At 42.5% G+C, this 24,542-nt stretch overlaps 1 protein-coding gene across 3 annotated transcripts in view; it reads left to right on the forward strand.

Moving 5' to 3' along the window:
• Positions 1–24,542, forward strand: part of LOC122759595 (ankyrin repeat and fibronectin type-III domain-containing protein 1) — a 133,502-nt gene that overhangs the window by 28,190 nt on the left and 80,770 nt on the right. For all 3 annotated transcript variants that reach the window (XM_044014527.1, XM_044014528.1, XM_044014526.1), the window contains one exon: positions 1,952–2,178. In XM_044014527.1, coding sequence (XP_043870462.1) covers positions 1,952–2,178 — 227 coding nt within the window. The remainder of the gene's footprint in view (positions 1–1,951; positions 2,179–24,542) is intronic.

Here is a 24,542-nt window from a genome sequence, read left to right on the forward strand (position 1 = left end):
CTATCTTCAACCTCATCAGCAGTGTCTAAAATGACAACATACTTTGTTAAAGGCGACATAGAACGCTTGTATCACACATATATGTTAGTTATGGAGGTCTACTTACATATATTAACTTGTTTTCATGATTAAAAACCTCCTAATCGCTGCAAACCAGCCGATCAAAATATCTCCTCACTGACGCTCTCGTCAAAAGAAAGGAAGGTTTTTTTTCCCAGGTGTTGTAGTATTTTTATTTAAAGCCCACATAGACCGGAAGCTCCAATTAACACTGCGTTTGTGTGTGTATCTGCGTCATGACCTTGTTTATGAAACCCTAAAGTTTCAGAACAAACAGTTCAGCCACTGCTGAGAAAATAGTGTCGTATGGTTTTCCTGGGCACTTCCTTAATTTGATGTCGTCATCAGGAATCCTCACCACTGTAGCGCCTCCTGGTGCGGGCACTAGTCCGGGCACATCCGGTTGCGTACATTCAACCGCAGAAGAAGAAGAACTACTCTCGTTGTAGCTGCTGAGATGCAGAGCATCCACCGTGCCAGAGGGGGAGCTGTGTATCTGAGAGCTGGCCTATTTATTACGTCACTTCCAGGTACCTGGCCAATCACAGGACAGTGGGAAAGCTCTCGTTGGCTGGCCAATCACAACACAGTCCACGTTCTGGGGGTGTTTTGGTCTGAAAACAGCGCGGCTGACGAGAGCGTCAGTGAGGAGATATTTTGATCGGCTGGTTTGCAGCGACTAGGAGGTTTTTAATCATGAAACAAGTTAATATATGTAAGTAGACCTCCATAACTAACATATATGTGTGATACAAGCATTCTATGTCGCCTTTAACAGACTCTAAACTGTTAAGAGTCCTTTTAGCAGCTAAAGTGAACTATGCTAACGTTTGTTGAAAACATGTGACAACAACGTTGTACTCTCTTAGGCTTTTGTCATAAAAAACTAAAGAAAAAGACTTTAACATCAATTATAAACAAATGACATAACAATGACAAGTTTTATTGAAATTACTTTGTTCAGTAGGTGAAGATGAATCACTGCGTGTTAAAGGAAAAACGCAGCCGGTTCTCAAACCACTTTGATGCTAGCAGGGTCAAAATAGTCGTGTCAATCAATCAATCGATTACTAAATTAATCGACCACTATTTTGATAATCGATGAATCGGTTTGAAGGTTTTTTCATGATTAAAACAAGATTTGTGATTGTTTAAGCTTCTTAAATATGAATATTCTCTTCATGTCTTTGCTCTGGATAACAAAGAAAACATTCAAGTCCATCATTTTGGTTTGTGGACAAAACAAGACATTTGAGAACATCATCATGTTCAGGTCCGATATTTTTAATCGATTAATCGAGAAAATAATCGACAGATTCATCGATTATGAAAATAATCGTTAGTTGCAGCTCTATGAAGAACCCTACTTCTTAGATAATTATTTAGCCTTTTACAGTAAAGGACATCATCAATCACCTTCATCGACAGAGTTGCTGCAGCTTACCCAGAATGCCTCAGGGTCTGTCAGTAATTGGACGACGAGCTTTATGAGAGCTGCTCACGACAGCATGTCTGCTTCACACGTCCAACTTTGTTACGTGACTGTGAAAAGCTCAGCGTTCACGTCGGAGCCGGAAAACACCAAAACCTCAGTGTGACTGCAAATTCATTTCTTCCTCCTTTCACTTTTATATCAGCAATTATTTCTGTCCAGCTTTTAGAGTTGTTAAAGTGTCAGGCTGCAAAATATCTCCTGCTATAAGATGTCTCCTCACCTTAAAAAGTAAACTCAATCACAATTAGGGAATATTTTATGGGAGTAATCAGTGCATCGCAGTGTGTTTGTCGTAATTGCTTTGGAGAAATAAATGTTAATCATCATCTGTCGGGCTTTTATGTGTCTGCTCTGTAAACCCTGGCCTCTCGTTTGTCTGTCTTTGTTTGGCTGAAGGAGAACTGTGGCGTTTGGAGGATGACATGGAAGGTGACGACGAGCCCGGTGGCTGCACAGAGGCGCGGCCTCGCTCCCACTCGCCGTTTGCACACTTCGCCGTGCGAGCCGCCTACCTGCGCAAGAGCGTCTCGGCCGACGACCACCTGGACATGGGCTCGGACGAAGGCTCGGGAGCAGCAGTGGAGGGCGACGCGGGCAGCAAGGGCAAGCTGAAGAGAAAGTTTGTAAGTCTGATTTCCTCTTTGTCTCTACCCGACTGCTCGCGCTCGAATTCTACAGTAGCTCACGATCCCTGATTTCACGATTATTCTTTTGTATCATCATCATCATCATCTAGGGATACAACTTTTTCACTTCCGATACGATACCGATATTTCCGCCTTGAGTATCGGCCGATACCGATCGGATACAATATCACCATGAATGGTACATGCTTTTATTACTTATTCTGTAGTGTGGAATGTTAGGAAAGGCTTGATCAAGTGATCAAACAGAGAACAATAGTCCAGAGAAAAACTGACCCATTTATTATTAACCATTACATCAATTTAACCTTCAACATAAGAATATTCTACAATTGAATAAAATAAATACAAAAAAATAAATTAGAAGACCCTGAAAAATAACCTCAATAATCCAGCTACAGCTGAAACTAATCGATTACTAAATTAATTGACAACTATTTTGGTATCGATAATCAATTTGAAGCTTTTTTCATGATTTAAACAAGATTTCCGATTGTTTAAGCTTCTTAAATGGGAGTATTTTCTTCATTTCTTTGCTCTGGATAACAAAGAAATCATTTACAGTCAATCATTTTGGTTTGTGCACAAAACGAGGACATTTGAGGACATCGTCATTTCCAGGTTTGACGAACACCGGTCAACGTTTTTTAAGGTTTTCTGATATTGTATGGACCAAACGATTCATCGATTAATCGGGAAAATAATAGACGGATGAATCGATTATGAAAATAATCGTTAGGTGCGGCTCTAGATCGCCCTGTCTCTTGTTTGTGTATGTGTGTGAGTGTATTGAAGGTATTAAAAGAGCAGAGAGAGAAAGAGGGCTGTAGGGCCGCACGTGCATGTGAAGTACATGCCTTTGTTGTCTGACGAGCATCTGAACCTGGTGGGTCGTCGGTATCAAAGCTGGAGTGGGTCATCTTGAAGTGCCTCAGCACATCGATGGAGTGATCGTGACGGCAGATCAGACACGTGGGATTGCCCTCCTTAGAATTTCCAATCGTTGTTGAATGGACTGAGATTTTCATCATCAATCTTTTGTGTTGTGCGGCAAAACGCTGTAAAATGTCAGTTTGGGTGGAGGGCTGCAGTGATGCTTGTCCACAGAGGATTTGCTGAAGCACAGTCAGAGTGGCCACTGAGTTCTTGATCACCTCTCTCACTGAGGCCCTTCTCCCTGGTTCGCTCAGTTCGCCCAGGCGAGCGACTCTTGAAAGAGTTCTGGTTGAAATGAAAGACATTTGGCTTTCATTTCAGAATAGTGAAGGCCATTGTGCTGCTGGGAATCTTCCTCAGGTCTGTGCCCCGCAGCCATTGTGTCTCTGAAGTCTGCGGGGAGTTCCATAGTGAAGGGGGTTTGGATACTTTAGTCCGGCGTCCTCTCCTGACGCGGTTATTTATCTGAAATTGATGAACCACCATCAAAGCAGCTGCGTGCACGTTTGCTGTTATTCATGAGTTTATTACAGCCATCGGACAGCTCATGAATAACAGCTGACTCATGCTCTGAAGTACAGCACAGTAATGTGTTGATATGGCATATTACAATTCTTTTACTTTTTCCTATTTCTATGGTCCGCCCACTTTTGTACCGAATGAATGAATGAACACAAGTATAACGGACTGAGAAGGAGGATTTTATGCTCTTTCTTAGTTGCTGTCTGTTTTCACACGGTATCCTTTTTTTTTTGTTGGCTATGATGTAATAAAAAGATCTGCAGTTGTCACATTAATAAAGACATCGTTTAGTGATAAAAAAAACTTATGGATTCAACCCCATCAGCATTTTCTATTTGTTACAGTAACATGTAATAAATTACAACATGAAAGTAACTTGCGTCACACTGCACGGTCATCTGTAGGCAAACCACGTCAGCTGACCTCAGGGACGGAGTGTGAAGGAGTGTACAGCTGAAGCAAGTCAAAGAGATAAGGCAGAGCAAGGCCATTAACGATGATAACAAACAATAATAACTTCAAATGTATCCTGTGGTGGACTGGGAGCCAGAGTGGCTACATGAGTAACCTAGTCGACCATTTAAGAACACATCCTTAAAGTTACAAGGAGGTTGAACATAAGAGCGAGCGAGCTAAAGTCTCCTGCTCCACCCTCTGGCCGCCATCGGGTACTGCAGGAATGTTTATACATATATATGTGTGTATATATATATATGTGTGTATATATATATATATATATATATATATATATACATGTATATATATATATATATATATATGTATATATGTATATATACATGTATATATATATATGTGTATATATACATATACACATATATGTATATATATACATGTGTATATGTATATATGTATATACATATATACCTATATATCTATCTATCTATGTGTGTATATGTATATATATACACATATACCTATACATCTTATTGTGATATAATATATATAGTACAGTGCAAATGAGGGCTGTCAGTTTTCCTCTATAATCCCATTCGAATTCCATTACTTATTGTTTTTAATATTTTCTAGTACATTTTTTTTTATTTAAATTTTAATACATTTTGACTTAATATCATGAGGTTGTTCTACGTTCTGTCCGCTGGGCCATGCAGGGACACTGGCGGCCTGCAGGTGGCTCTCTACGGCGTTAATATAATTAGCTGCGTTGTCCGTGGCGACGGAGAGAGAGAGAGCAGTGACTCATGTTCTACTCTCCAGAGTTTGTCGCCGATGCATCTGGCAACGTTTTCGGCCGAGTGGCTCGTCTGAGCTTCGGTCGTTCCGAGAGTCATATACGTTATAGTCGTGAAGTCTTTGAAACCGGACCTCTGCGAGATGTTAATCGGTTTCATGTCTTCTGTCAATAAAGTTTGTCTGCAGTAGCACTCTGACCAGCAGCTGTAAACCCTGCGACGTCATTCTTGTGATTAAGAAAACTTTATTGTTCTGCGAGGGTCGTACGTGAGCGGAAAGAGGGCCGGGCTTGAGTCGCCGCGTTTTAACACGTGCATCAAAAACACATTTGAACATTATTGATTATTTTTAAACGTTTGAATTATATTCGATTCACAAAATTTGCTCCAACAGCCCGAGTGCAAATGTTTTATTCAGTTAGAAAATGCTGTAAAGTAAGAAGCTAACAGAAGAAAAATCTAAATGACATCAATATTTGGTGAGGTCGCCCACAACAAGGACAACAACAAGACACAAGGTAGTTCACTGACATCAGACACATTTGTCCCAGGCGTCTCAAGAGGATCTGTCCAAGCACATAAAACGGGCAGGGATGCGGATCGTAGACCCAGTGGTTTCCCCCCGTTGGAAACTGAACGATGTCCAGCAGTGCCATCAGCTCCGAAATGAAACATGGCAGCAGCTGCTCTGGGCTGATGAGTCCAGATGTGAAACACTTGGCTGCTGCACACGGCGTTTTGTTCAGTGGTACAGTAATGACGGTGGTTCCCTGCCAGGATTAATAGTGTCCATCACGCTGTATGGAATACAAGGAGCCGCTTATCCATCACAGAGGTGTCTGAAACAACCCCAAACACACAGCCAGGGTCATTAAGGACTAACGGAACAAAGAACATGGAAGTGGTGTGGAAGTGATGCAATGGTCCACACAGAGCCCTGATCTCAACACCCTCCAGTGTGTCTGGGATTAGAAGGATTTAAGTCAGACTCCGGTCCACAGAAGATCTGTGTTGTTTAGTGTGCAAGTATAGATGTTTTTTTTTTATTGTTATTATTATTATTATTATTGTTTATTTCGAGCATGTAAAAACAAAACAAAAGAAAACAAATGCAGATGGGCATTCCACCGCATTGGTACACACAATCTATACATTTACATGTTCAATAAGGAGTGGGAGGAAGTATAAACTTATTTATTCCCACCCCCATTTTCCACAGCTCAACATCATTTACATATACACTAATTTCTTTATATACTATACCCATGTATATATATATATATATATATTACATTTTATAATCTGCAGATGTCTTTGTTCTTGATGAAAATCCCTTCTTAATACCTCTTTTTGAACTGAATCAGGCTGAATCAATTTCCCCCTCAGATTATAACCCCCTTCTCTGTTGAAGAATAATCTTCGTAAACTACCATGTAATAAATCACTTTTTGTGCCGTTTTTAATTCTACAATATCGATGAAAAGAAAATGAATTTGTGTGGTCTCGATTTGCTATTATTGAAAATGCAAATATCCCAAAATATCTGCCTTTAACACTATATAAAACCACATATATATGATTTTTGTCCCCAGACTTGAAGACAGTGGTGTTGGACGTGGCCAGCAGGCTTCACAAATACACATTAAAAATTGAAGAGCTCTATATTGTCCTTGTGTCAGTGGATCAGGTCATTGGAGACCCCATTACCAACATGAGCTTTGTAATTGGTTCTCCAGTGTCACAGCCGACACAGGACACCAGTTAACTGTAGGAAGACAGAGTGGTGGTGGCACAACTTCAAGTCGCTGCTGAGTTAGTTGTAGTTCTTCTTCATACACTCTGACGAGTCTAGAAATGTTCTTCTCTGAGTGAGCCGCGCAGCGCCGTCGCTGAACTCCAGAGAAAATAGAGAACGTCTCCGTCAGAGTCTGTGATACGGCCCTGGCAGCATCTTTGTCGCGATGGGGACGACTCTGGATGTGATGACCTGCCGCGCGTGTTTCCGGGTGAGCTCTCGTGCAATGCTGTCGCGTCCGCAGCAACTGCACCACAGACACATTGCTCCTGCAATAACACAGACTTTAGAGTTTTCGATCGTCTTTTTCAGAGAATTTTTGTAAAATAATTCATCTCAATGTGTTTTTTTTAAGCATCTCAAATGTTGTCTTTGCGCTCTCGCTGGAGGACGTAATCGTTTAAGAAACACTTTTTATGGCGCAAACAACTGATACATAACTAAATAATTTGCAGGCGATAGAATAATGAAAACATGACATCATCGTTCCGTTTGTCTCAATCTGCAAGTGACGAGCGAAGTCTTAAAAACAGGGGAGACGTTAATCATTGTTGCAGAGTCTACAGCTGTCCTCTCTCTGTCTTCTTGTTTCCTGTCGTCTTCGGTCAAGTCCAGCGTCTTTGTCGTTTCCTGAAAAACAAATGCAGCTCGACCTGGACGAAGGCACTGAGACACTGACACAGCGGGACAGTGACGCTTTCACATCAGGACAGTGACGCAGCAGCACTGTCCTGATCTAACACACTGTGTGTGTTGGCACTAACTTCAGTATTATAATTTATATGCTAATTATATAAATGTGGTCAAATACAATCATAGTTTGTTTATACAATCAGAATTGAATCTATAGTTGTAATTTAGTATGATTGAGAAAAACAACACTTCCGTCAATATGTATGTGTGTGTGTGTGTGTGTGTGCAGATGCACACTAAGCGTCATAGCAGCAAGCTAAGCGGCTGAGTAACCACTTAATCACTGTCGCCTGTAGTTCTGTTGATTGAGGGGAGTTGATGCTTTCAATTATTCATAAAACAGTGAATGCAAATAGCTATTTGTCGTCATTTCCAGACTCACAGGAAAACCACAGGAAACCCCATCATGTACACGGACACATACTGACCCACTTGCAGGCCTCCTGAGGAAATTCAGTGGTGGCCACTTTGTCCAGTGAGGATGAATGATATTTAGCTCGTTGCTCTGGTCAGAAGACGTGTAATAGGTGACTGTTCCCTGTGGTTAAGCTCCCGTTCTGGGTTAAGTCATTCAAGCTGCCAGGAAACACAAAACCGCTCATAAACATGCACATCACACACACGCGGAAGAACATGTACACTGTGCACTTACGTTTAAACTGAGACGCAGCGATGTCACTTCTGATGTGTGAACACCCATGCAACACTTGGGCTCTGTGTTTGACAGCAGAGTTGACACACACACACACACACGCAAACAAGTGACTAGTGCAGGGGTGTCAAACATATGGCCCAGGGGCCAGAACCGGCAACATACACAGCCAGTACGGCCCAGGTGTTAGTCGCTTCAGCTTTTCATGTTTTTGTTAGACTTTGGTGCCGGCGAGTGAGTCGTACGCAAACTTCTGTTTCAAGGACAGATACAGAAAGGCATCGTAGGTCATAGGTGACCCTTTAGGTCATTGGTTTAAATCAGGGGTGTCAAACATACGGCCTGGGGGCCAGAACCGGCCCGCCAGAGGGTCCAATCCGGCCCACAGGATGAATTTGTTCAAATTTCACACTAATCTAAACATAATGTCAAATGCTCCACATACCTGTGACTAAATGTTTGTGCCTTTATAGATCCAGTGTGCTGTGTAAATAGTAAATTTAGGCATGATATTGTTGAAATTGCACTTGTTTTGTAAAATTATCCTTCAGTAAATGTAAAACAAAGGAGAAAAAACAAAGGGGTTCTTGTTGTTCATAGGTTATTATGCTATTATTTTACTATTTTTACTTGAGATCAAATTGTGCTGTATGTGGCCCCTGAACAAAAATGAGTTTGACACCCCTGGACTAGTGACTTGTAAAGCAGTTGTTTTCAGTGTAACTGAATCATTAGAATCAGTTCATTAAAACTGTTTGTTCAGTACATCCTCCATGACCGGTCACTGGACAGCGGCAGGGTTAATGAAGCTCGCTATGAAGCGGCTATGCAAAGAGATGTGATCGGAAAAAGTGCAGTAGCTGCTTGTGCTGTATGAATGTGTGAATGACAGCAAGGTTTCCAAGGCTAGACAATCACTATATATATAAAGGCAGAGACCATTTACAGTCTAATTCAGTATCAACATCAAGCAGATCAAATAATGGAGCTTTAAGAGCAGGTCTGCTTATGATAGCCTATTTTGATGGAGAATGTCACTGAATTCAGATCAGCGTAGATGCCACACTCGAGTGAGACACATCACATGAAAGGTCACGTAGGTCAGGGACGGCGGATGCTCAACAACTCTTCCCTCTGTTATCTGTCTGCCTTCCAGTGGCCTCTATCCAGTCAGGACACACGAGTGCAGCATTAGCCCTGTAATCATTAGGTCATTAGTAAGGTCAAGTTGTCTGCGTGGAGTCAGGGAAATGGATTTAATCAAAATCAATTCAATTTTTGTAGTAATTCAAGTGTCAAAATTGTTGGTAAATGGCATGTCGAGTGAGACATTAAATTGGCATCGGCACAGACAAAATGACTACAGAGTAATTGCGGGGTCCATCATTTTAAACATAGAGAAAATAATGATGTTGATAATAAATGAATATGTAAATAAATAATGAACAATTCAAATCAATTCTAGAGAAACACAATAGTTCCCACCGTAAGCAAAGCACGTATCCCTGCTGTCTCTCTCATGAACAGTTGAGCCGCCGTCACACCATCCTCACATCTGAATGGTTGTGGTGGTTTGGGTCGACACAGAAACAGATCAAATTTGCAGCATGCTGGAAATGAGATCCGAACTCATCCTGTTGGTGTCTCTGTAGACCATGTCTTTAGATGTTTCACAATTACCGACTGCTAATCACACGCTGATCAAGGCCAATTATCTGTAAAACTCTGAACGCTGAAAATGTGTGGCGTAGTGTAGCGTAGCATAGTGTAGCATAGCATTATTGCATTATGTAGCATTATTTGTCAAAATGTCATAAGAAAAAGAAAAATGATGTATTGTACGATGAAAATATGTATTCTGTGGATAATGGGGGCGGGACTAGATAAGCTTTTGCTTCTCCTGCTTTCCCTTTCAGTTATGTGTACTGTGTGAACTACACTGCGATGATGTGTGATGAGTGATCTCACTGACATGACCGAAATAAACATATAAATAAATAAATAGCGTAGTTTAGTGTAGTGTAGTGTAGTGTAGCATAGTGTAGCGTATCATAGTGTAGCGTAGGGTAGGGTAGTGTAGTGTAGTGTAGTGTAGCATAGTGTAGTGTATGTAGTGTAGCATAGTGTAGTGTATCATAGTGTAGTGTAGTAGTAGGTAGTAGTATAGCATAGTGTAGTGTGTAGTAGCATAGTGTAGTAGTGTGTAGCAGTGTAGTAGTGCAGTAGTAGCAGGTGTAGTGGTAGTGTTATGTGGCGTGCAGCATAGTGTAGTAGCAGTGTAGTGTGTGTGTGGCGAATAGTGTAGGTAGCGTGAGTGTAGTAGTAGTGAAGTAGTAGCTTAGTGTAGCATAGTAAAGCGTAGCATGTGTAGTGTAGTGTAGCAGTGTAGTGTGCAGTGTAGTGTAGTGTAGTGTAGCACAGTGTAGTGTAGCATAGCGTAGTGTAGCATAGTGTAGCGTAACGTAGCATAGCGTAGTGTAGTGCAATGGGTATTTGATACCCTTTGTAAGAGAGACCTTTTGCTTACATTTAAAAATGCCTATATTCTCATTTCTAACAGTTGTTATTTGTGGAATGGCTCATTCAGTTTATGATCTTCTTCTTTTACACTTAAACCACAATTTTTTTTGAACATGCAAATAAGCTCACGTAAACTCAGTCAAAACAAACAAAACATGTCAAAATTGCTGTCAGAAGAACAATGACTCTCAAGTGAGATAGCATACGGTTTCAGGATTAAAGAGCAAGAAAATCCTAATTGTGTCCTTTTGGCTTATTTGCATTTTCACCTGTGTATGAACTGTACCGTCAATGCACCTGTAGTGCTGTAGCAGTTCACTAGTCCAGCCTACACTCTATTAGCCGGGTTTACACACTTGTACTCTGTTCTGCAGTCTGTTGCAGCTGTCTGTCTCTGTGCAATTCTTCTACTGGCCACATGGTGGAAGTATAATGCCACTCTATCTTACCCAGCTCACGGCAGGGCTTCAGCTGTGGGTGTGCATGTGTGTGGCTCAGCAGTTACCTGGGTGGTGCTTGAGGTTTCTCTCCAGTGACTCATTCGTCCTGAGATGACTAACGCACAGACAGCGGACAGTCAGAGGTGCCGTAGCTGCGTCACAGCCGGCCGACAGTCATCATCTATGGAGGCACAGCGGCAGGCGTAAGACAGGCACGACAAGCCAGAGCCCGGGCTGCTTCAGAAAAACAAAACACTGGTACTTTTGTTACCATCGACAGTCGAATTGGTGACTGAATCACATAGTGGTGAAATGACAGGTTTGAGTCTGGTTCATTCTCCCCCTCAGGTGCATGACGGATGGAAGAATGCTGTAGTGAAATGATGATGAGCGTCTGTATATAGAAACCCCATAATAGTTCACCTTGGTAGTTAGTTTCCAGAAAGGGCTGCATTTTTGGTTTGCTTCGAACGTGCACTGACGAACACAGAACTCACATCGTCATCATCACTTGTTGCCGTCCTCTTCCTCTCCTCACGGTGTTTCCTGTCTGTCCATGGATTCACGGTCCTGTCTGTCTGTGTTTCTGAGAGACAGAAGAAATACCACACTTGACCTGGTTGACCAAACAGCCTGTGTTCATTAAACGCTGCGCTGTCTCTCTCCATCACTCTCCCTTGCACTTCCCTGCATCTTTCTGCAGCAGGTCATTATACATGTGTGTCTTTGCAGTGTGCAGCTTGTGAATCACCAATAATTTACTGCTGACATATGTACAGAGCTGAGCCAAAGCCGAGCTGTCACTGGTTTGACTGTAAATAGTAAATATAAGTCTCGTCCTTGAATACCTGCTGTCGACACTAATAGCCAGAAGATGTCGCCACTCGTTTGTGAGCTTGACACGACTGTCACTATCATTTCAAAGGGAATTCTGTGTAATGTAGAGCTCCGCGCCTCAGGCTCCGCTGTGACTCCCCAACGGACTCTCTGCTTGCTGCACCCACTCACCCACTCACTCATTGTGTAAGTGAGGGTAACTGTCATCACGTTTGACTGATTATTGGCCTGGCAGATTGCGTGGGGACCGATATTATGCATTTTAGTATCGGCAACAATATCATTTAGTCATTAGAAAGTGTCTCTTACTGCTAATAGCTAAGCTAAATACTGATAGATCTTGCACTTAGCTCATAAGAGGGCAGTTTGGGAATTGGAGGACAGTTTGCACATAATTTTATTCATTAACTTTAACTTTTTATTGAAGTTTAAATAGTAATAAACATTATCATATAGACATAAACGGTATCATATTGGCCCTGAGAAACCAATATCGGTCGACCCGTTCAAAGAATCCAGCAGCAGTGAGGAAACCCATGTCGCAGAGTTCTATTTGGACGTTTGACTGTTTGAGCTTAAACTTAAGAACATGATTGTATTGGCTGGAGTCTCAGCTCGAATGTTTGCTAACTGGATGTGATTGGCTGCCGCTCGTGCCGCCACTGAGGAAAGTGGAACATTTCTCAACTCGCACGCAACGTGAAGACGTGCAGCACTGGCAACACATTGAAAGTGAATGGAGGAGCGTCTGCCGTGTGCATGTAGTGTCATTGTCTCTAACGTGAGTCTAATGTGTGCTTTAGCAAGATATGGGGAGCAGCAGCTGTGCATCTGTTATGGTGATCGGCCTCTTGGCAAGTCCTTCTCCACACAGAGGCCCACACATCGGCGATGGGAAGGCATTTCAAGTGCCTATGAGCTTGCAACTTAGACCCTCCATGCACAAGTGCACCACTGCTTTGTGTATAAGCATTGTTTATTAAAAAAAGAAATCCATTTTCAATTGAAATGTATTGTTTACTGTTCGCGCAATCACTCACTTTCTTTGGTATCATTTGCAACCTTTTCGCTTTTGCCGTTCAGCGTTCTCCAATGTTTGATGACACAGACGCAAGCGAATCATTCCATTTTTTTTGTTGCTTTTTACCCTCCTTTCTTGTCCTCCCCTCTATCTTTCTTCGATCTTCGCCACAAGGTTCATTTGCTGTGCAGTTGGGGTAATTTCACCCAGAACAAACACATGTGATTGCTCCTCCCCGCCCTCCTGCTCTCTCCTTTGCATATTCCGTCCACCACAGTGTTCCTTCCTTCCATCTTTCCTCTCACCTCTGGCAGCCTCTTTATCTCTCTCTGCTCCAGCCCTTCTCTTTGCCATCTGCTCTTCCACACTCCTTTCCCTCGCTCCTCTATGTCCTACACACCACGCCACCCCCCCAACCCAGTGACCTGCTCTTAATCGCTCCGCTGCAAAGTTGCTCCTACAGGATCCAACCAGCTGTCAAACAGATAGATCCCTGCCTGTTGAGGTTAACCTTAAGTGGGCCAGAGCCCGGGCCAAAGCCTGGGTTTTGAGTGGTTCCCAGGGTCTAGGACCCTTGGGGGCCAGAAGCATTTCTTTGAGAGTACCAAATCTCGTTTCTCCTCTTGTCCCTTTGCCTGGGCCTCACCATCCTCCATCCCTGCCTCCCTCTCTCCCTCCATCCCTCCTTTCGTCCCCTCTACCCCCTCCAGACTCTCTGTCTGCACTGACACTGCCTTTAATAAGGGGAGTGGGGTGCAGTGTTTACTTGAGTGGTGCGAGGTTAAAAACTTCCCCTTTAATTGACATTCCGGTAACACTTTCAAATAATGGGGTGGGCAATTTCCTTGAAATTGATGTGTGTCCACCACAAGGAAAAACAGAGCTTCTAGCTTTCACTCACCCGTGGATGACCTGCACTTGTGCTGCGTCTTTGTGTGTGTGTGTGTGTGTGTGTGTGCGTGCGCGTATGTGCTCGCTTGTTTCAGCGTGAGAAATTGACTGAATGGTCTTTCATTGGCACCAGTGTGGGATTTCTGTGTGTAAGAAGGCAAACCACATCACTCTGCCGCTAATATCTTCACTAATGTGAACAACAGGATTTTTGTTGTGTTATATTTAGTGCTGTCAATTAATCCCATTAATGTCATAGTGAACTCGCGATTAGTCGCACATTTTTATCTATTCTAAATCTCATTTTAATGCTCTTATCAACATAGAAAAGTGGATCGGCTTTCTTTGTGCACATGTTTTTTTTTTATTGAGACAATATCTCTGTCACCTGCATATTTTGACTTATTGCTCTTATTGTGAGCGGCGCACAATAATAAGTGTGTGAATAAAGTGCCGTTCTTCAACGCACGCGTTGCCGCAACGAGCTAATCCGAGCTAAAGGAGCTAGCGGTCTTCTGTGGTCTCCTTGCTGCGGTTCGGGGGGTCTGCCAGCTTGGTTGCTAACACTGCATACATCATGACTTGGATGTGGGGAGTGCGTGGAGAAGTGATCCAGGCTGCGACTCTCTGACCGGTCGTTTTGTTTCCGGTCTAGCGAGATCTGATGTGGTTGTTGTAGTTTTTCTAACGTTACGAGTTGTTGCAACAGCATGTGAAAAAAAACAAACTACGCTTTCAAGTTTTCAAGACCAAAAAGAACGCTAATCTCTCGTTATTCTGCCTCTGTTTGGTCTCCGTTAACTGAACTGATGTAACATAAAACAAGAGTCTGTCAAGCAATACTATCAGTGCGTGCGTGTATACAGCGGCAGCACAGGGGCTCGTTTAAATTCGTCCGCCGCACCAAAAATCATTGAGAACTTCACCGATATCAAAATAGCTCCAACAAATCACTCAATGTGAGTCAAAGTCAACATCTGTGTGAGAGAAAGTATGCAAACACAAACATCTCCCGCTGCTGCAGACGGGATCCACGGCCCAAACAGCGACCGCTGGATGAGACTGGTGGTGTAATGACTGTTAAACGTGTGTGTGTGTGTGTGTGTGTGTGTTATGGGGAGAGATCGAGGGAGAGCTGATGTGCGTTGTTAACTCGGGGGGTTAGTATGATGAATATGTATCTTGTGTGTGTGTGTGCGTGCCGGCGTGTGTGTGTCAGTGTGTGAGCATGTGTCTGTGTCTGTGGGTGGTTTCAGACAGACGCTAGCTGGTTCCTGGCCTTGTCATTCTGTCTCCCACACACTCTCTGATGTGGTTTGAGGCTGCGGCTTTCACTATGGAGGGGCACAGCCACACCGCACACACTCACACTGTTCTCACATGTCTGTGGAAACACACATTGCACACTGGTATGCAGTCACATTCTCAGAAATGCAGACACACATACTGAACTAATACACACACACACACAGCTCACCCTTGAAGGATGTAACAACACAACAGCCGCCTGCCAAAGTGTCTGAATGGACGCCGTAGCGCTCTCATAGACTAATGCACACACTGCTAGACGCCATCCGTGGTGCTGGTGGGCTCCCACAATAAGCGGTTAGCTAAATTATATCAAAGACAGATGTTGGCCGAGGTCCCATCTTAGTTTTTGTGTTGTTTTTTTATGGCGTGTGTGTGTGTGTGTGTTTGCTGATATGTAGATTCATGGGAGCATTGTGTCGTTTGGAAGTCTTTGTGTGCAGATTATTGTCACTTATTTGTTGCCCTAGAAACGTTTTAAAGAAGATAAATCAAGCAACCACACGCACACGCACACACACACACACACACACACTAAACCTTAGTAAATTGGACTTGTGGGGAATAAAAACACGTATATTTACACTAATCTCTGGCAAATATCACCTTTTTAATGACGTGCCAGAGTCGAAACCTGCTACCAGTGAAATGTGGTGAGTATCTTTAAATATTAGAGAGAGCGATCACATGTTTTTGATTCGACAGGCTTTCACACAAACAAACAGTACGACAGTGTCTCTGTCAGGATTCCTCAGTATTTGCCCATCACTTCTGCTTTATTGCACAACTTTAACAGTGATGGTTACAGTAAAAGCACCAGTCACAAACAAACTAACTAACACGTTCAAATAACATACTGACACACAGTGTTGTGCCAATGTCAACTTGATTGAGACATTTTTTAAACAGCTGATGTTGTTGAAATTGTTCTGATTTAATTCAGGTAATTACTAAAAAAATAAAATAAAGGGAAACTTTATTTTGAAATAGCTTTTATCTGAATGGCGTTCTATCTGAAGAACTTTTTCTTACATATTGACCAGTAAAGTGACGCACAGCCAGCAATGATTTAAACCAGGGGTGTCAAACTCATTTTTGTCCGGGGGCCACATACAGCACAATTTGATCTCAAGGGGGCCGGACCAGTAAAAATAGTAAAATAATAGCATAATAACCTATGAACAACAAGAACCCCTTTGTTTTTTCTCCTTTGTTTTACATTTACTGAAGGATAATTTTACAAAACATGAAGTGCAATTTCAACAATATCATGCCTAAATGTACTATTTACACAGCACACTGGATCTATAAAGGCACAAACATTTAGTCACGGGTATCTGGAGCATTTGACATTACGTTTAGATTAGTGTGAAATTTTAACAAATTCGTCCTGTGGGCCAGATTGGACCCTCTGGCGGGCCGGTTCTGGCCCCCTGGGCCGTATGTTTGACACCCCTGATTTAAACCAATGACCTAAAGGGTCACCTATGACCTACGATGCCTTTCTGTATCTGTCCTTGAAACAGAAGCACCAAAGTCTAACAAAAACATGAAAAGCTGAAGCGACTAACACCCGGGCCGTACTGGCTGAGTATGTTGCTGTGTCGTCAGCTCAGAACCCAAACCCAAAGCAGTTTCACTCCCGTCTCTTGTGCAGGCCTGTCTCTTTAAGATGCTGTTTGTTTATGTCGAAGCTTAGCTCAGTGAGACCTGTGCAGGCTCAATGTTGGGCTCCTTTCATAGGAGCTCCATTTTGTTCTTAATAAAATGGCACTCAGTGGCTGGGGGACTGGCAGGCACCCAGCTCACTGGGAAACCAAAGAATGCCAGCCTTCATTTAGCGACAAACAGCTACTGCCTGAAGAGGCTAGTTCTCCACTCTGCTCCTCAATCGGACTGCTGCTGAGGCCAGTGTGTGTGTGTGTGTCAATGTTTGAAGGAGTCAGGTATGGCAACTCCTCACATAGCTTGTCTCTTGTTGACGTTTGCTTGCACCGGTCTGTCTTTTCTACTCACGACGTCCCGTCTTGGCGCAGCACCACTTCTCTTCCCCTGCCTCTCTTTGCCCTTCGTCTCTCCATCACTGGCTGTGAATGGTGGGAACAGATGAGCCATTACTATGCATATTTATATGGCTTTACCCCGCCCTCATTCTCCTCCCATCTCCCACACACATACACGTGTACTGTAAGTGACAAGAGCTCCCGACACCAGGGAAGCATGCATCATCACTGTACACACTCTGTGTGTGTGTGTGTGTGTGTGCGTGTGTGTGTGTGTGTGTGTGTGCACGAGAGAGAGAGAGGCGGTCTCATTGCAAAGCCTCTTGTAATTGTCCCAGACAGGATTTTTTTTTTCCTCCCTTCTGCCATTTATTACATTTAGAACTTGTTTATTTGAGGTTTGTGCTCTGTGATTTGAGATCATTTGAGAGAGCCCATGAAAACTGGAGGAAATTTAGAAAAGCAGCGTGCAAATGGATTAAAAACAGAACGCTGTCAAGTCAGGAATGAGAGTTTGGAGGCGCTGAGGGGAAGACAATGACATTTGTCTGTTGACCTGCAAATATGTCTGATGACTTCCAACTAAACACAAGTTCAAACCAATAATCCGACCAGATATTATAATATTTATCTATGTTTATTTATTGATTAGTGTATTTGATACATAATCATCAGTCTGTAACTCTCTGTAACTCAGGGTTAGGGTTAGGGTTCCAGAGCGAATGGACAGAGAAATATTTCTTTATATAATATAATTATACCTTTCATTTTTTATTGTTATTTATTATTTGAAAAACAATCTGTGTGGCCCACAAAACACCGGCTATTTTCCTGCTTCTGAAGTGGACATTTGTGGTTGAAATGATCCTTCTCTCGTTCCATCTCCATTTTTAAACCCTGTGAATTTAAAGCACGTTACTATCATCCATACAGCACAGTACCACAATGAATCCGTTGTGGGTTCACTTACTGCAGTGAAATGTGAAGAAACAGCCAGAACAACTTTGTTTCAGTGTCATAACCGTAGGTTTTCTGCACCTCAGGATACACAGTGTTTGTCTGTGTTACTACAGTGACCGACTGTACAGAGCAGTGTTTTCACTGCTTAAACCATCTGAAAGTGAACGCGCGGACCGTTTCACAAACACACGAGGACTGAAACGTTGCTTATTGCTATTATTATTATTATAATAATAATAATAATAAACAATAATAATTAATCATGTTTAACAATAATAATTAAGACTGAGAAAATAACCTACAGCAAGGCGATGCAGCTAAGACAGGACGTTAGCTACATTAGCCCCAGAGGCTAGCAGCAGTTCAAAGGCTTGTTTTTGTGATGAGACGTACTACTCAACACCCTTCCTGGTGTAAGATAACGTAGGAAGTACTTCCTGTGTCCAGGACACGACACCCGTGTGCTACCACGAAGAAATGCACGCTCACCTCGAGTTTTAGTCGGTGGGAAGTGTACGTAGCAACTCGCCGTGCTCCCTGTAGCACACTTTCCAGTCCAGGTATTGATGTGTTTATTTTTGGACCAAGAAGACAGTAACCATGGCAACTTGCTCGAGGGTGCGATGCTGATGCACACGTGTTGGTACCCACACGTGTACGACTTCGTACTCAAAGAATACAATGAGATAGAAAAGAGGGAGGACAACTCGGGAGAAATCATCGCGCCTGGAGTGGAACGTGACATCGAGGATGCAGACGGTTACACACAACACATGACAGGACACACAACACTGGACAGGACACACAACACTGGACAGGACACATCACCGTCTGTTAGGTTCTATATGTGGTGATGTGTACACCGTGTGGTACCTTGTGTTATCATGTGTAGCCTATATTCAGAAGATAATAAGCCAGGGTAGGCTCAAGTCCCAACCATTTGATTCTTGTGAAGTTGACTAAAACACTGGAGGCGTGGCCAATCCAGTGACCTCAGGAGACAGGTTTCCCACTGTTGTAGCTGAAGGTTTACTCTCATTGAGATGCCATTCCTGAAGTCCATGTCGGAGGTTCTCTGCTGTGTGGCTCAGGTGTAGTGGTGCGGACAGTCTGGGACATGTGACGCGTATCAGGTGTCAGGGAAGGACTGTGTCTCTCCCTGACAGCAGTGCTGGCACCTCATTTCTAACCTTTAGAGAGTCAAAAAGACGTCATCACCTGTGTTTTACATCCTTTTTTTACTTACTTATAATGGATTACTTGAAAATGTGTGATGTCATCAGTGGGTTCGTCCCACCGTGACTCGAGCTCCACGCTAGCCTCATGTGGAGGATAACGCAGTAGACAATGAATGAATGAATGAATGAATCAGTGGGTATATACTTACCATTACCAAACAATTCAGATGTAAAAAACTGTAGACAGGAAGTTGCTCACAGAGGGACACACTTATAAATAAACCCACACTAATGACAACGTAACCAGAGGTGATAAAACTGAAAAGGCAGCTCAGACTTATACTGTTATAGACTTAACTTATTGTTGTGTTGTGTTGAGATCATCACAACAAGAGCTTGCATTGGATGTCAAACCAGAGCGTTGCCTTCAGGTGATAACTGTGTGTAAATAAGGCGTGTCACATGCAGAACATGCTCGAATTGACCTCAAATTCATGTGAATACAGACTCTCCTGTTTCTGTCACTAATCAACTGCAGCCGGCCTCAAAACAGAGGCTCCATTTCAACACAGAGAGACAGTCTGACATCATTACACACACACACACACACACACTGACATTGTCATTGTCATCTTGTAATTTCTCAACACATTTTGGACAAAAGCTGTCAAAGCTCACCTGCAGCCATTAAGGCGTTCCAGTCAATCAGTGGTATGACTGTGATACAGGAGAAGAGACACAGCGATGGAGCATAAAGGAGCAGCGCCTCCATCTTGACAGATATCTGGTCTCTAATGTCCCCCAAGAGAGACCCAGCAGTCCCATCAGTGAGGGACGTGGCCACCTGCTCCCTGTGTCTGTTTGCCGATGTCTTCATGGTGTTGGACGAACATCAGTTTTACGGATCTTTTTGAAAGGAGGCTACAGCAACGTTCAGCAGGGTGAATGGCAGATAGTGGCCTGCAGGGGGCGGAGCCTGAGCCCGCCCGGCCCGGCCCGCCAGGTTTTCAGAATTTTCAGCCTGAATCAAGCGTGACGTTCTTTCTTTCCTTTTTTCTTTTTTAAATCCCCATAACAACACGTAGGCTGTTAATGTTGCAGACATTAAAATTAAGCTTAAACAGGAGGTTTCGCCGTGGTATTAGGCTTTAGTCATTATATTTTAGATTTTTTATTCAACTTAATAATGTAAGTAAGTATAATTAATTTCCTTTCAATATTAACTGTATTTAGAAAAATGTTTGAAGCATTTTGTGGGTTGTTTTGATTGAATATTTAGGTGTTTTTTTTTAAATGACCTTGCACTGCAGCTGCAGCAGCAACAGTCATTACAAGACAAATGTTGTACTGAGTTTATACTCAGTCCAGTAATTTGCCTTTTCTCCTCGTGTTTGTGGCGGGAGTGGAATCAGTGTCATGAACCTGAACCTGTGAACCAGAGAGACAGTTATGTGAGTGACGTGGGGTGGGGGAGGTCCTTCGACCTAAATGAGACCTAAATGATCTCTAGTTTCTGTAGCTTTCCCTCAGGAACCAAAAAAATATATGATCTTTAGTCATTGTGATTACTCGTGATGCTCCTGCTCCACCTCATTTGGCTTCAGAATAAATGAATCAAGCTTTATTCATAAAATAGAAGAAGTTTTCTTAGTTTTTAGTAATGCACGTGGATCAGTTCTTCTCTTTGTTTCAGGTCAGTCCTGATACACTTGAGCCCAGCGTTCACTACGAGGTACAAGGAACTCTAAAGAACCGGTTTTCTGAAAGGACTGAAAGTTTCCTGCCAAATATCGTTAATTATGTGTTAATTATTATATTATATTATATAACTGTGAAAATCTCAAAGTATGTCACGAGAGTTGGACAGTTCTTACTCATTCATTCATTCACAAATATTCTGTTTGATGCTGCAATCAGAGATATAGCTGATGTTGTTGAAGGTGTGAGGTATGTCGTGGAACTGTGTCACAGAGGGACGCGTGGAGGAAGAGTGGATTCTCACTTGTCTTGTTTTTGTCCACAAAATGACTCACTTTGAATGATTTCTTTTGGCAAAGAAACAAAGAAAATGTTCACATTTAAGACGCGGAAACAATCACAAATCTTCTTTTAATCATGAAATAAGCTTTGAACCGATGAATCGATGATCAAATAGTTGACGATTCATTTAGTAATCGATTAATTGTTTCAGCTCTAATGCACAGAGGGCTGGACAATACATCAGTGTTGTATGAATATGGGGAGATATTTATTATATTGAATCATATGTGAAAATTGTATTTATTTTATAGAGTCATTTTAAAGAAAACCGTGTATATCATGATATATCTTGTATATCCAGATGTTATTTATAAGCCACATTGCCCCGCCTTACAGAAATATTGCTTTTATTTCTATTGTCATAGAAATAAAAAATAAAAAATGTAGATCCCCAGCCCTGCGTGGCCTTTTGCTGGTTTTCAATAAGCCAGCTCGACTAGTTCCAGTAAGCTGTCATAACAGAATCTAGTGAAGGCTGTGCACAGAGGGATGCAGCAGTGCTCAACGTTTGTCTGAATTTAAACACCTTTTCTATTTGTATATGTTTGAATGTGAGGAATAAGAGAGAATGAAGACGGTGTCTTTTAAAATGCACCTCTCACTGCTTGCTTCCTTCCTTCCTTCCTTCCTTCCTTCCTTACTGCCACAAGTCAAAATAGCCCAGATCTCAGTTATTCCTTGTTGCGATTTAATGACAATGCATCAGGAAGCAACACCAGTCTGAACAAACAGAATAGCAGAGGATCCTTTGGCCCCTGCTTGTGCTCAAATTTGCTGGCTGACTGCAGAAAGACAACACTGTCTCTTAAATGCGGGGCGGTTCAAAGGTCACTGTATTGCATTTGTAAGGTCAGCGGCTGAGGTCATGCTCAGCTCTGGGCCTTCCTGCTGTAGACAACGGGGTCATGCCACCTACATAGAGTCCAATTATCCCTGCCAGCTAATAACTGCTGCGCTTGTTCCCGTGCACATTGTTGCACACACACACACACACATTCTTATATTTGCACACACCAATTAGTGAAAGTTAAATCCTCGTCTGCATTTAACCTGTACTAACCAGTATTCAACACACCCACTGTATGCACGAGCCGTGGCCTGTACACATCGTAGCTCTGGAATTTGAACCCGCAACCCTCCAGTTACAAGTCCAGGTCCCTTTCCACTTGGCCACAGGCCGCTGCGGCGTAAAAGTAAACACAAATATAAAGCTACAATGACTCCATACATCTGGCAGCACTGCCTCATATGTATCACCTTACTATACATTATTAGCAAGCTGTCAATGAGTGTGATTCATGCAGCGTGTGAACGTAATGGCCGAGCATGTCCTGAATAAACCTGCCGTAATGGACCTTTTCCCACAGCAGCCATTAAATAGTGGGACAAACACAGGTTTTATTAATAAGATTCATTGGCGTTGCACAGCAGGTCTCACAGAGTCAGGGTCATGCTACTGTTCAAGCGCCGGATCGCTCACACTATATACTCCACACTTAAATCTGGCAGTTGCCACGCTGCCTGGACGTCTGCCACCATAGAATGATAGAATATTATCTCTAGTGCTGGCAAACGATTCAAATATTTAATCGCGATTAATCGCATTAATGTCATAGCTAACTCGCAGTTAATGGCACATTTTTATCTATTCTAAATGTCCCTTGATTTCTTTTTGTTCCATTATTTTTTTCTCATTTTAACGCTCTTATCAACATAGAATAGTGGATCGGCTTGCTTTGTGCGAATGTTTTTTTTATTGAGACAATATCTCTGTCACCTGCATATTTTGACTTATTCCTCTTATTGTGAGTGGCGCACAGTAATAAGAGAGGCTGTGTATCAGCCTGCAGTGTGTAAATAAAGTGCTGTTCTTTAAGACAGACGGAGTCCCACGGTTTAATGTGTTGTTGCCGTAACGAGCTAATATGTGCTAATCCGAGCTAAAGGAGCTAGCGGTCTTCGGTGGTCTCCTTACTACGGTTTGGGGGTCTGCCAGCTTGGTTGCTAACACTGCATATGCCATGGATGTTGGGGTTGGATACAGAAAGCCCGCTTGGAGACGGAGAAGCGCACAGCACTCGCCATCCACTCAGAATGTTAGCGTACTTGTTTTGTTTCCGGTCTAGCTAGATGGTGTTGTAGTTTTTCTAACGTTACTAGTTGTTACTAGTTGTTGCAACAGCATGTGAAAAAACCACAAAGTTTGCTCGGCCAAAAAGAACACTAATCTAGCGCTAAACAAATTGACGGCGTTAAAATGGGTTTGCGCTAACATTGTTAATAACGCGTTAAACTGACAGCGCTAATAATTTCACATCATATGCACATATTTCTCATTATTTTGAATTAAATGCATGTATTATGCGGAAAACACTGGAATTTGAGCACTATTCTTGTGCGTGAGTGCCTCCTGATGGCCTGGAGTGGAACATGTTTACGTGTCGTCGCGCTAATTTGCTTAATCTCCTCGTGGTGAAATTAAGAGCAAACCATTGAACCTTTGTATGTCCTGGAAAGATGTCTCTGGGACTTAATCTGTGTTTCAAATGAATCCCTGGAAAAGGTCATGTTCTTTTGAAACCAACAATAAGGTGAGTAGTTTGGATGTAGTCTTAGGTTGCTGTGGTTGCTGTGGTAACGTGAGTAAACAATGGAATTTTTTGTGCCTTGGAAAAAGTCTTGAAGTTTGTCCAAATACACCTTGTGAATTTTACTGTGTCACTTTAACAATTACATCTGCTGGAAAGACTAATAATATAATACTATTATTATAACCTATAAATAATAACAGTTCACTCAATATAAACTGAATTTGAATGTATAAATGTTTGTTTAAGACTTTTTTACGGCACTTGCAAGGAGTTATTTCATTGTAATGATCGATTACCACGTCCTCACTGACACAGCTATAAGAAAAACAAACACAAAAACAAATGCAAAAAGACAGAGACGGCCAGAGACTGGAGATATTTTGAGGTGTATCCTGGCTGTCTTCACTCTGACTAATGCCCTCTTCAGTGAGTTGGAATGGCACATAAGCTTCCATTAATTCAGGAATGAGTTGAATTTAGCTCTGTCTGCCGGCACGGCTGGCCTACCAGGCTTTCCATGAAGTGTGGGGTGCAACACTTTCTGAAAAGCTTTGCACTGTGCTCCAGCATGCCACACCCTCCCGACACCCCCAGCGCTCTCCCTTTGTTCTCTAACTATAGCTGCAGCCGTGCCATGCCCCTCGACTTTAATATTCCACTATAAAACAAGTGATAATGAACATGAAAAAGCACCCAGTGCTGGTCGTCCACTGCGCTGCTATAAGCACACGCAGCCATGTGCATG

This window comes from Solea senegalensis, linkage group LG18 (genome assembly GCF_019176455.1).
Source record: "Solea senegalensis isolate Sse05_10M linkage group LG18, IFAPA_SoseM_1, whole genome shotgun sequence".
NCBI lineage: Eukaryota > Metazoa > Chordata > Actinopteri > Pleuronectiformes > Soleidae > Solea > Solea senegalensis.